Here is a 13349-nt window from a genome sequence, read left to right as displayed (position 1 = left end):
TCATCGTCTCTTTGTATCTCTTCCTCTGTATCCCTGTCTGTAAATACAGGTTTGAGCATCTTGGATGGTGAAGAAGACATCTTTAAGAACCTGAGGGAAAAGTTCTGGCCCACCTACAAGGTAATACAAAATACAGCATTTAACCTCTGCATGCCTGTTCTAGTTCGCAAAGAAACCTGTGTGTAGAGAGGAAGGCCAGCTGGCAGTACAAGTACCACCCTGCTGCTGTGGGCTGGCCTACTTCGAATACTGAGGCAGCCGCTGAGCTCTAGCATTCACTTCTCTGATACAATATACGACAGGAAACAAAATGTGGTTTCTGGTTATGTATAAATTCAGTATGACATCATATTACCAGAACTTACCGCCTAAAAAAGATCAGCCAATATAAATTTGTTATATACAATTTCTAAGCGAACTGTATTTTGGAAACTATTCACCTGAGCTTGGAATGAAACGGAGCACAGGATAAGGGTACTGACCATGCTTTGTCCAAAGTGTCTTCACCTTGGTGCTGAGATAAGTTGTGTCTTTGTCACCTCCACTTCTACAAGACCTGGCACAACTGGGCCATCATGAGTCCTTCTCCTGCCCCATCTTTGGATTCGCCGGTGGTCCTCAGTCTGAAAGGTGGAGAGTTGTAGGAGTCCTTCCAATCCAACTGTACGCAGGTCACAACATGCTTGTAATATAACAGGACGGTGCATGACTTGGTGCCACTGGAGACCCCGTACAGCTCTTGGGACGCTTGATCACTAGTGACCCAACTTCTGTTCAATTCAGTATTGCGAACAGTGCAGTGATTGTGTTCATCGTAGATGTCACAGTCAGATTCTATTGATTGAAACTTCTCACCCAATGTGTTACTACTTGTAGCCATTGTTCATATTTATTGTGCTTATTTTGGAGGACTTGGTCCCACCTATTGCCGACACATCTCTATGTATAGGTAAGATGTCCATGTTATTTGGTATCTAGTCTCAAACTTCATCCCACCTCCTTTGACCTAGTTCTGGGCTGTTCAACGAAGCCTCCCCTGACACTCTAGATAGTTTAAGAGGCCAACCTTCGGTAGTGTTCAAAATCAACGATCTCACCCTTGTTAGAGCGACGTTGCGGATAAATGCACGGGTCTGTGGGGAAAGCAGGGCAATATATGTAGTATTGAATATGGCTTTGGGTTCACCTTATCCCTCCAAAATACAGGTACCATAAACTGTGGTTGGTTTGTAACATCTGTGATAATGCATCACAGTGAATTTGACAGTCACTGAGGTTGAGGATGCATGGAGCTTGGTACAAGCAAAACAGATATGAGAATCAACCTATGTGGAGAATAACGTTGGTGAACAGTAGAAAAGTTCCAGTATTCTCACCAAGAGCTGAAGGACAAACACAACTTACTTCAGATCTCTCTCTTTAGTTTAGACTCTTTAGGAGAAAATAGTATTTTTCTTTGCGTCCACCAACCAGTTCAAATTGTGGGATGATAGTGGAGCAGGGCATTTCGTTGGTTCATTAATGTCAGACTCCTAGGAGGATTTGATCTAAGTTTTCTGGGTGATTCACACAGCTAAGAAAAATGGGAGAAAGGCTGTTCTTAGGGACCAGCATGCTAAGTGGGGTTTTGTCTCATGACAATGTGGGTGGTCTACTGTGAAGGAGGCGTCCCTTATCCTAGCCTTCCTAAGAATTAGAGAAACGAAGGGAAGTCTGTGAAACATATAATGTAAATCGGAATATTCATTCCTTAAGTAAAACATGGGAAGGACATTTTAAAGACAAGAATATGCAGGTTTCCAATAGTATTGCCAAGTTTTGGGAATGGGATACATTCTCTGCAAAATATACAATATACATTTTTTTTTTCAAAAAAGTTCTTGTACATTTCATAAAGAAAGGCCACACCTTGACAATAAAAATAAACACAGTTTCTATTTAGTTTCATCCTAACAGGGCTATATATTGAGCTCCCCGAACAGTTTGGTGAGTCAAACCAATATTAGAATAAATAACCAATAAACAATATAAAGCCTCCAACCAATCCCTCCCGTTCCTCCCTCCTGCCTCCCCGACCATTTTGTTACCTCTTCGTACATTTTGTCTGTCTGAGTATCTTACTGTGACCATATTACTCCAAGATCTAGTGCCCTTAACTTTCAGTGTAGGCTATCTCCTTCAACCGCCACGTTATTTCTCTATTATCTTTCCGTATGTATTACAGGACAGGCAACCATAAAGCCATGAAATCTTCTCTGTCATTCTTTACATGTGGTGATAATCACTCTAATGCCTTTGTCTCCCATATTTCCTCATCACCTATCTTGCCACATTAGGATAGCTTTTTTCTTTCCGTAATCTATTTGTGGTCATTTTCGCAATTAATAACGAATGAAATATCAATCTTCAAACTCTAAAAGTGACTTCCTTCCATTCCACAGAGTGAAAATCCAAAATCAAAGTTAAGGGGTCAGCCTCCAGTGTAAACACAGTTATGAATTTTAGTTTCTGGTTGGATCATCCAGTACTGCATTTGTCAGTAGTGGAACCTGTCAGATTTCTCTAGACAAAATGTGCGCATTTGCAATTATCAAATCAAAAACTGTATTTGTCCTTTTACAAACCTATGATTGTCATAGCTGACGGGCTGATCCTGTGCTGGTCAGGCAAAAACCTGGATTATCATGCCAAGGAGTTAGCGGGTATAGGAATATAGTGTTTTTTTTAATTTCAAGACCATCTTAGCCAATTCATCTAACTACGTAGTCACAATTTGTTTCGAGTACATGATGTGAGATCAATGGTTATTCGGTAAAAAGATCAAATCCCAAATGGCTCTTCCACCAACAACCCTGACCATGTGGACCCAAATATCCAACTTCTTCCTGCATCATGCTCCCACTACCCTGACTTGGGCTGCTCTACTACTTAGCTACGTTTGGAAATTCAACCCCCCCTCTTCTTCGGGGTCTTCAGGAAATAATTAGAGACTCTCTGGATTTCTCCTATCAGGCAAATTCTAAAAGAGGTTGAAACGTGTATAAGATTGTAGGTGTTACTGATATTTTGGTTGTCACGATGCAACCCAACCAGGATTTTACTTTCTCGTCAAGGTGAGCTAGCCTTCTAATTTCATCAAAGGTCTGCCTTTCCAGTATGAAGCGGGATGGGGTTCATGAACCAGGGACTAGAGAAGCACTTGCAATGTGTGATCCAATGCATACTTTACATTTACATTGAGTAGTGTGATGGATCAGAATGCTGAGCACCTCATGTGGTCTTTCCCAGGTTGTGGTGTAACCTCTGTGTGTGCTTCCTTTATTGACGTCATTACTCTACTGGTTGTTAAGAAGGATTGAAGCACTGCTTTTATGATTGAAGATGCTTTGGTTGCAAATATTTTATGAATTTTCCCACCAAATCTGTTTCGGCCTAAGATTTTATAATGCCATACTGTTGATGGCAGCTCATATTTCCTTCCCCATCTGTGACCCCACTTCCTCTTCCTGAATTTGTGAAAGTGTGGTGAACGTCAATGTGTGACGGAATGAGGCACCATGTGTCACTTTGGGTCCATGTGGAGTTTAACACTCCATTAAGTGAGTCAAACTTGTCTTCACCCCTGTGCCTGTCTCTTGTCCGGCTTTCAGTGTATGGTGGCCCCAAAAAATTGGGAGCCCTATTACTTGCTCTGCCTACTCTCCTTTTCGGGACCAATAGCGCTCACTCTGACTTATTCGCAATTGACCTGAAACATTGCTCTCCCGTAAGGCAGCCTGGAGCCTGAGATGTGCCTGCCCTCTGAGTTTCTAATGGGCCTTCTGCCTGGTCTTTCTTGCTTAGCTGCTGTGACTATCATATTGGTCAGCCCTATTCGCCGCCTTTAGGGCATCCCATAGGACTTTCCTTGGTGTAGCTGATGTGTTATTGATATCCACGCAGTCCTCACTTTGGAGCTCTCTGCTCTGTGGTCCTGGCCCTTCAGTATACACCTGCCCTTTGTCCATAGCTTCACCCTATGAGGGATACGTACATCTGCTATCGATTTAAATCCATAGAGGAGCGTAGTCCAATGCGACTTTCGCCTTGACCTTGGCCTCCTTCACCCTTTGTGATGTTTGGCTAAAGACAAATGTCTTGTCTGTTCTAGAACCACGTCTAGCCCCATCCACCCTTTTTCCACTGCACGGCTGCCGAGACTGAAGTGCAGGAATCTTGAGAGCGAGGCAGCCATTCTTTCTACATGCATTTGTTGAGGATTTCAAATGGTGTGTCTGGTAAAGTTTTGACCAGACACCCTGAGTTTCCTGACTCGAAATGGGTCTCCTGCGAAACTGCTATATCAGCCTCCTCTTATGTCAGTTACGTTCACCAGCATTTATTCAATACAATACGTTTGCGTCCAATTGCTTAAGACATAACTCGCCTGGGATACCCTCTCTCTGTTAGCTCAGCAGTGCTCGGCACCGGCACTTGAAACCATCTGCCACAAGGTGGCGCTGTCTGGCTAATTTAGAGATGAGCACAACAGTTAATTATGAATTTAATCTACATTACAATGAATATTGTTACTATCATTGGCAGCATGGCAGGAGCAATGTGTGGCGCACACTGCAGTGACCTCCTGACGAGAGCCCTGGCACTTATTGTTTTGCAAATTAAGCACCGCAGCTCAGGCTTCCCTTTCCACTTCTCCTCTTCTGTTCAACCCACGAAACACATAGACCGCACTTAATTTCCACTGGGATTTTAAATGAACTAAAAGGGCATTATTCAGCCATCCATCGGACTATGCTTCCACAACTCACCTCTTTGGATCACTCCAGCCTTTGTCTTCGTAACTAGTCTAATATCTTGTTTCCCTCAGCTCTGATTTCGAGGTGTCTGCTGGCTTTATTTTAGCCTAATGATCCCCTCCACCGCCCCTTACTGCAAGTGTCTAAAGCTCTAATCGATTGTTGGTGTGCGCTTTGATAACCCTGTGTTTAGGTCGTTGCAGTTCACTGATATTGAACTGGTTCCGGTCAGCGGGGCTGAGGTAGCCCTAGTGGCTCCATTGTTTCTCAGCTCCTCAAGACATCATCCAGCAGGCTTCCGTCCCTTAGGCTTTGCTGCTTGCCCTCCTGGTCAGGAGCTGGCTCCTTTCCACACTGGGCAGGTCCGTTTTCTATCCTGGGCAGGTCATCGCAGCAGGGGTTCTTCAGATCCTACACTTTGTCCTGGACTTCAGGGATACAGCGACAAGCATGTCCCAGGCAAGTGACCCTTTGTATTGGAGCAGCAAAGCTCCTTCCAGGCAACATTGTTGGGAAGCTGCCGACAAACACAGTCCAAGGTACGTTTACATGGTTGTCTCTCTGCCAACCCTGATGAATGCATGCCAGTGGGCTCTTGCAGGGCTCTTGTGGACTCCGAAGAGTGGTTGCCAGGAGCAGCTCATGCAGGTAAGAGTGGCGAATGTGGGGAGTGGGGGGAGTATTGAGGGTATTGACAGATGAGGGAAAATTCTATTATTTATTTCATTTTCCCTCGCCTTCTCTGCCGACCCCCCCACCCCCCAACCCGCCCCACCGCTCTTATCTGCACGAGCCGCTCCTGGTGGTTGCTCAGGTAGTCTAGGCCCATACTCTCCATTACTAACACAACATAACTCCACGGATGGAGAGCTAGGTACTGTTTCTCAGGTAGCACATGTAGGTTGTCTTGCACACACAAAGGACAATGACATCTTCCGGGGGCTGAGGGGGCATCATTTTGCCCAACATTTACGTCTTCCAAAGGACACCATTCACACCGCTTGTAGTATCCTTGGCACACATCACATGCTGTGTGTGCCTGCGAGGCCATTTGCAGTGTTTGGTTTTTTTTTTGTTGCTGTCTAGAGCAAAGGAATACACTCACCGTCCATGGAGAACAGAAGCAGTGGGAAGATACAGAGGGCTTGACTAGGGCAGTCAGTGAAGAGTGGAACATGAGCCAGCATGGACTTGTCTAATCTACATCTGCTCTGATCATCAGATTTCTGAAGGGGCCATCACATGAGCAAGCAACGCAGAATATTGATCATCAGAGGAGTCGCAGGGCCCTGACCGGAGAGGTCTTTCGACTCAGTACGGAGATGCTTGGACCTGCCCAGGTTCTTGGCTGCTATGTTAATGGAAGACGTCAGCAGAACAGCTTCAACAGTGTCATTAGTAGTGGTGTCTAGACAGCCTGCATGGAGTTCATTAAAAAACTGTAGCAGAAAAAGTGAGACACAAATGAAAGTCGAATAGATGAGAAGGTCACACCTGGAATACAAAGGCATCCCCGACGGGTCAGTGATGCAGATGGTGCATTTCAAGCCACCAAGCACCTCTTCTAAACTGGGTTCAGTGGCACTGGTTTTGGGGGTGTCAGGCAGTAAGTATACAGCTTTGTAAATGGAATCTTGCATTCCTTAGCCAGAGATCAGTTTGTGGCTTCCATCACTTTGAACCAAAGCCTACAAGTTCAGTAAGATGAAGTGTAAGTAAAATAAGCGTGAGCTGAATATTATTATTTAATTGAAATGTGATTCGTAGCTGTTCTGCTGCGGTAATTCCCAGAGGTATGGCTCAGTTGATTTTGTTTTTACTCACCAGCATGGGAAACTAACTTTCTGTTTCTTTTTTCCCTCCTCTCCGTGAACGTTGATGACTTCTTCAGACTGGAGTTGTTTGCTGGACATTTTTCCAGGTAGGAGGATGGCACAGGCCCACTCGCTCTAATGCTGCAACACATTCTATAACCAGGAAGGGACCACAGCTCTCTGGGATGCTTTCTTTTCTACAATGGTTATCTGTGTGAACTTTAGAGTAAACTGGGATGGAGGGTTCATTTTTGGTAATTTACACAACTACAATAATTAATTCTCTTTGTTCCTCTCGAGAATACATGCCACACGCTCCAAGTATACTTTTAAAGATTGTGCCTAAATGATTTAAAGTAAACCGTTCTACAGGGGAACACCTACATTTTATTTTGGAATCTGACCTGGGTTGATATTTTTAAGGAATTCCCAGTTTTGCCAGACATAATGTTCTCGTTGGGTTTGCTCAAGTTTAAAAACTGGACTCATTGTGCAAGCATTGCATTTTTCTCCTGGTTGTTCGATAGCACACATGCCAACAGACACCATTCAGACGGGAGACTCACGATTATTAAAGCAAAACATGGCTTTGTTTTACCTGTCTCAAGCATAAAATTGCCTCTGTTTCAATGTATGCCAGTGGGGAAAATTAATTGCCCCCGTTTTATTTTTTTCAAAATCTCCCACTTTCTAATTGGAACATGTTGACATGTATGTAATAGCTAAAGGGCCACAGCAGCCTACCATCCCGCTCGAAAGGAACCAGACTATGTGTGCCTACGCAGGTAAACTGCTGGAAGCCGCACTATGATGTCCCTGCTAGCCAGACTCAGATGGTTAGAGTGTTAGTGGCCCATACAATAGCCAGGATCATATAGCAGTTTTTTCAGTCCACTCCATGTCATTGTCTTTCCTTTGTATTCCGGTGCAGTATTCCAGCATTTGAAACTACAAGCATCATAATGCAAAGTGATAATATGAATGAATGAAGAACTCATGCGTGGCACTTGCCAACTGGAGGACTCTGCTCAGTCGTGGGGGTGAGAGTAAATTGTTATTTTATGGTTGCCGTGCCCTCTTGAAATGGAGCTTCGATATCACTAATCCTGGTGCTACCCGAATCATTAACAACCTGACCTGGTTAAAGGTTAGCAGAAATTGATTAAACGTTCTGCTATTGAGGGGTGTCACCCAAGTATGTTTATCGTGCAACTCTTAGGTTGGTGTTAGCATATAGTAAAATGAGCTAGCTTTTAGAATGTGCATTCTTCGGAGAGTGGTCACCTCAGTTAAGGTGGTCTTTGAATCCTACCAGTGTAGTATGCTTCCAACTGAACCATTTTTAGCATATTAGTCCTTGGGGTAAAGAAACCCTCAAGCCTAAGTTGTTTTAAAATCCTGATATTGAGCAATCTAACTTCCCCTGTCTCTGCCTCCCTCGGTAAAGTGTTCTTAAAGTCCTCTGACATTTTAAGCAATGTTACTGGGCTAATGTGATTTAAAATGTGCTTTGCAAGTCATTAGCTGCAGGTATTAGGCAGTTCAGGACTCAACACATTGGTCCACTTGGAGAAAAGTTAGCTGTGCAGATTTCAGCTCAAACCTTCTCTGCACTTGTGGTTCTTGAAAACTGGCCCCTGTGATTCTGGAGGCTCAATTCTGGACACGCGTCATGGTTACCCATTGTGCAGCAAGGGTTTCCACCCGACCATTATTTTATTATCCCAGCTAGTATTGTCATGCCAAGACACGTAAAAAAAATCATGAAAATTATAGTGGTATTTTTTTCCCCTTTTGAGCAACAAATGCAAGCCAAAAACATTTTTAAAAGTATTTCAGAATTATCTAAACTATTCCTACATGGTTTTAAAGTAAACAGAGGCCGAAATGAAGCATTAAGAAAGAGGGGTTTTCAGGATTTTACAGTCTTTGTTGTTAACTGTTGTTTATGTAGTATCTCCGGGTCCATTCAGAGCCTTAAACCATGTACGAATGATCAATAGTTCTGTCTGAGAAAGTGGCAACCCTATGGCCATCTTGCAGAGTTGTGCCAGACGTAGCCTCTTTCCCTCGTCCCTCAGGTGACCAGTTCTACATTCTTCTAAGTTGACTGTATACTCTTATAGCTTGAAGACAAAAAGGCTAGATCTCCAGTCTAAGGTTCTTCCTCCAGACCCAGCAGTAGCCTTGCCGCAGTCACGTAAGCCGGCCACCCTTGAGAGACCTTGAATGTTGTCTTTAAGGTGCATTGGTAACGCAAACACAAAAAAATCACTGACATCCTCCACAGATGGTGGATCATTTCAGGAGTCAACGGAAAATATTAATTGTGGCTGCCGGCGGCTTGGAAATAAAGAGAACTAACTATAAGAAAAGATCAGGCCACACAATATCATCTTTGTCGCAAACCAGATCCTGCATATTTTGAGGAGCAATACTATTGAGACAAGAAACGCCGTACATAAACCAGGTGTACGCGAAGAGGTGATTAACTGGGTTGTTGCATAAAGCTCTGAGGCTGAAGCCATCGACAATAAACAAGGCAGCATATACTTTAATATACTTCACATGTTGCATTATACATAAGACTAAAAGAATTGCAGGTGGCAGCAATCAATCAATCAATCAATCAGGGGATTTGTAAAGCGCTCTACTTACCCGCTAGGGTCTCAAGGCGCTGGGGGGGGGGCTGCAGTTAGTGGTCGAAGAGCCAGGTCTTGAGCAGTCTTCTGAAGGCCGGGAGGTCTGCGGTCTGTCGTAGGAAGAGAGGGAGGGAGTTCCATGTCTTGGCAGCGCGGTGGGAGAAAGGTATAGTAGGAGGCACAGGACAGGAGGCAACGCTGCAAGTGTGCTTCACAGTTGAGGTGAGTTTAGAGAATCTGAAAGTAGACAGAGTGCATAACAGCGGACTAGAGCGACAAGGGATTGTGATATCGCATTCAGGGACAGTGGTCGGGAGCGACAGTCAATCAAATAGGGAGAGGGTAGATCAGTCAATCAGATAGGGAGAGGGTAGGTCAGTCTTTCAAATAGGGAGAGGGTAGCTGGGTCAATCAAATAGGGAGAGGGTAGGTCAGTCAATAAAAGAGGGAGAGGGTAGCTGGGTCAATCAAATAGGGAGAGGGTAGGTCAGTCAATAAAAGAGGGAGAGGGTAGCTCGGGCAATCAAATAGGGAGAGGGTAGCTCAGGCAATCAAATAGGGAGAGGGTAGCTCAGTCAACCAGATAGGGAGAGGGTAGGTCAGTCAATCAAATAGGGAGAGGGTAGCTCAGTCTTTCAAATAGGGAGGTGGTAGCTCAGTCTTTCAAATAGGGAGGTGGTAGCTCAGTCTTTCAAATAAGGAGAGGGTAGCTCAGCCTTACAAATAGGGAGAGGGTAGCTCAGTCTTTCAAATAGGGAGAGGGTAGCTCAGTCAATCAAATAGGGAGAGGGTAGCTCAGGCAATCAAATAGGGAGAGGGTAGCTCAGGCAATCAAATAGGGAGAGGGTAGCTCAGGCAATCAAATAGGGAGAGGGTAGCTCATGAGTCATCATGATCAGCAGGTGAGGTGGTTGGTCTGTGTTGCTACGCCAAAGTTACCAGACCAGTGGTCAATGTGGGAGGTGGCTGGCGTCAAGGTGCCATGAAGCACTCACGGGTTGTAAAGCTGATGACTTAATATTTGAGATGGGAGATGAGGTTTATTTTGCAGATACTTAGTTGATTTCTAGTTGCAGTAACTGTGGTGGTGTTGGAATGTGGGTGTATTTTTGTTTCGGATCACACACATTCGATTTTGAGTTGTGGGAGTATGCAATGAAATCCAGGTGGCGTACAATTAGGAGATGTGATGCTGGGAGGAGAGGCTTTAGTACAAGGTGGGGTATGATTGTATCTTCAGTACAAAGACACAGCGCAAACGTGTTTAAGTTATGGTATTAAAGTCGAATGGAACAAGGAGGATTGTGGTGCGAGGTAACACAGCTACCTCAGTGTTTATATTCACTCATACTGAGGCTTCACACTGAGTGTCGTGGTAATCCTGCAGTAAATCTGTTCTTCACTCACCCAGACAGTAGCGGTCGGTGGTGGGAGTAGCTGCCGGGTGGTGACGTGGGGAGAGGGAGGGGCAGGGTGGGGAGTAGTAATCTATGCATTACGGGGGATTACGGGTAAGTAAACATAAATTAATAAAACAAATTTCGTTGCGCGCACTGCATCCCCAAATGCGATGTAGTGCACGCAACGAAATTTGTTTTATTTATTTATATGTTTACTTACCTGTAATCCTCCGTAATCCATAGATTACTACCCCCCACCCTGCCCCTCCCTCTCCCCACGTCACCGCCCGGCAGCTAATCCCACCACCAACCGCTACTGCACCCAGAGTAACTGATATCAAGGTACCAGCGACTTCGGGGGCGGCGGGGTAAATTTCCTGGGAAGATTACAAGTATGACCATGAAATTCCCCATAGAAATGTTCCACCAGAGGAATGAGTAATCACTTGTCAGATTTCCGAAGTAATTCCTGTTTTCTCTCCAAAGTTTCACCTCAAGAAATAAAATAGATCTGATATTTATGCAGATATCATCTTTTCAATGGGGCCAGTAACTACGGTCACTGCCCCGTTAGACGTAAAATGCCATTCATAATAAGGGACTCGAACTGTAGTTTGAAACCTACATTATGAACTCTGAAAAACATTTTTTACACTTTTCATCGTATAGATGGCGCACATTGACCTTTTCATTAATCTGCACTGGTTCTTCTATGTGAAATATGGAATTACTCCCAGTCTAACACATTTCTGTTTGAAATGAAAGTTTGAGCTGCAAATTTATTTTCCCTTTAGTTTAAAAAAATGTGTTTTAGAGCAGATGTAGCTTCAATGAGAAGTGACTGGTGGAACAGCGAAATGTTTTATTATAGCATGGGTTTTTACACGCTACCACCACCTTCTTTTATGTTTTATGCTAATTTGAGACCCAGTAGAATGAATCTGCACAGGATCACTCAATTATCTGCTTAGTGCAGAAGATGGGATTTAAACCTGTATCAGGTAGGTCCCAAGGTCAGCAACTTAGCCACTAGACAAGCACAGAAAGAAGGAGAAGGTGACTGGAGACTTCATAACCGTGAATAAAGGGTCTGTTATGAGAATTTACTTCGATTTCCATTCATGTCAGCAGTGCAGTTTGTCTCGTTTGTATGCATTGCATCAGCTGAGCTTGTATCACTGCAGTGGCACAGAAGTTGAAATGTGGAGGATTGCCTGGCCGTCTTTAGCCTCTTACCCTCCACCACCCTTAAGCAATAACAATTTGCTTTTTAGGTGCTTACTCTAAATCAGGCTTTCAGTTAGCAATAGATCTGAAGACCTTTCAGAGCTTGTGGCTTACGGCTGGGGGTGGAGTGAGATAGACGCATCGCTTTTCTTGCTACATTTCTTTGTTGAAAAGATGACAGCAAATGAGATTATTTGAATGGTGTATATTACATGCAGTTTGGCAGCTTTGGGCACGCCTGGGGAGTTGAGACTCTCTCTGGGATCTGCTTGTGAATATTTGGAGAAATGGCTGTATGTTGATGTGTCCTCAGATAGTTGGGTGGAGTCCTCATCAACCACAAAGTATTTACAAACAGCGTAAACATTGCAGTTTCCTCCATGTTTTAATTCTTGTAGACTGATTGGTTACTCAACTCTTTCCCTTTTTGTGTAGAACATCAGATTTTGTTTTGATTTATCTTTTTTCTTACCTAGACCGTAAACTTCAGCCTGGTGCCTCCTTTTGTTCGGACAGCTTACATCGGTGTCTGCGCCTTCCTGTGGACCACCTTCCTGTGCTATGTCCGTAACCGGGACATAGACCAGGTCACCTCAAAGCTGCTGCAGGCCCTGCCCAAATTCAAACACAAGCCTGCACCTGATGTGGTCCAAGAGTCCAAGGATGGGTCAACAAAGTAACAGGACCTCCCCCTTCCTTGGAAGACGAATGTGCTGACTTGGAATAACACCAGTGCAGCTACATCATTATGTGAATGTGTTTTACAGTGTGTGGATTGCTGCTAACGTCTAATGGATCCCTAGCGTTTAATGTGAGTTCCCCTCCACAAGTGAGACTTAATGAATTTGTGCTATTGTGTTTTGACTAATCAGTATCCACTGTTTACCGTGCCAAATATCAGTGTACACACTTCTTACATCTACAGGAACTCGACAACGACCTGCTGAATGATTTTGCTATGGAAACTGAGCGCGTTCTCCCCACTGGGTATAATGTTTTTATAGCTCAAACAAGAGCACTCCAATTATTGGGTTCCAGGGCCATTATTCACATCCTGGTGCATAGAGTGTAAGGGATCGGTCTCCTCACTGTCAGTAACTGCAGCCTTCACATTGCACAGTGCTGTATACCATGTTGGGCATCAGTACCTCAAGTGATGATTGTAATTCCATGCCTGCGCTTGAATGTATTCGTCTTGGGCCTGATGAAGGCTACATCTGACAACATATTTTCAGTGTCACAGCACACCCAGAAGACCCTGTTCTTTTAGTATCTCGTACCCCTAGATCTTTGTTCTAAATGACAGCAATATTAGGTCAGTGTGGCTTGTCCCATGATAGTCTGGCTTGGTTTTACAATTAACTTATGCTTTGACTCTGATAGCTCTTATTGAGTCTAACCATGAAGAGAATTGGCTTGATTGAGTTTTCCTGTGAAATTGATGCTTTTGCCTTGAAGCGGAAGGTCTAA

General features: G+C 44.1%; 1 protein-coding gene across 1 annotated transcript in view; it reads left to right on the top strand.

The window, feature by feature from the left end:
• The window catches only part of MPV17L (MPV17 mitochondrial inner membrane protein like), a 221526-nt gene extending 208404 nt beyond the window's left edge, over window positions 1-13122 (top strand). Inside the window, exons 3-5 of the mRNA XM_078654901.1 lie at window positions 50-120; window positions 6688-6717; window positions 12356-13122. Coding sequence (XP_078511027.1) covers window positions 50-120; window positions 6688-6717; window positions 12356-12559 — 305 coding nt within the window. The 3' untranslated portion in view covers window positions 12560-13122. The remainder of the gene's footprint in view (window positions 1-49; window positions 121-6687; window positions 6718-12355) is intronic.
• Window positions 13123-13349: the final 227 nt, after the last annotated feature.

This window comes from Lissotriton helveticus, chromosome 7, assembly GCF_964261635.1.
Source record: "Lissotriton helveticus chromosome 7, aLisHel1.1, whole genome shotgun sequence".
In the NCBI taxonomy this organism is placed as follows: Eukaryota; Metazoa; Chordata; class Amphibia; order Caudata; family Salamandridae; genus Lissotriton; species Lissotriton helveticus.
Note: the sequence above shows the minus strand (reverse complement) of the source record. Positions and strands in the feature narration are given on the sequence as shown.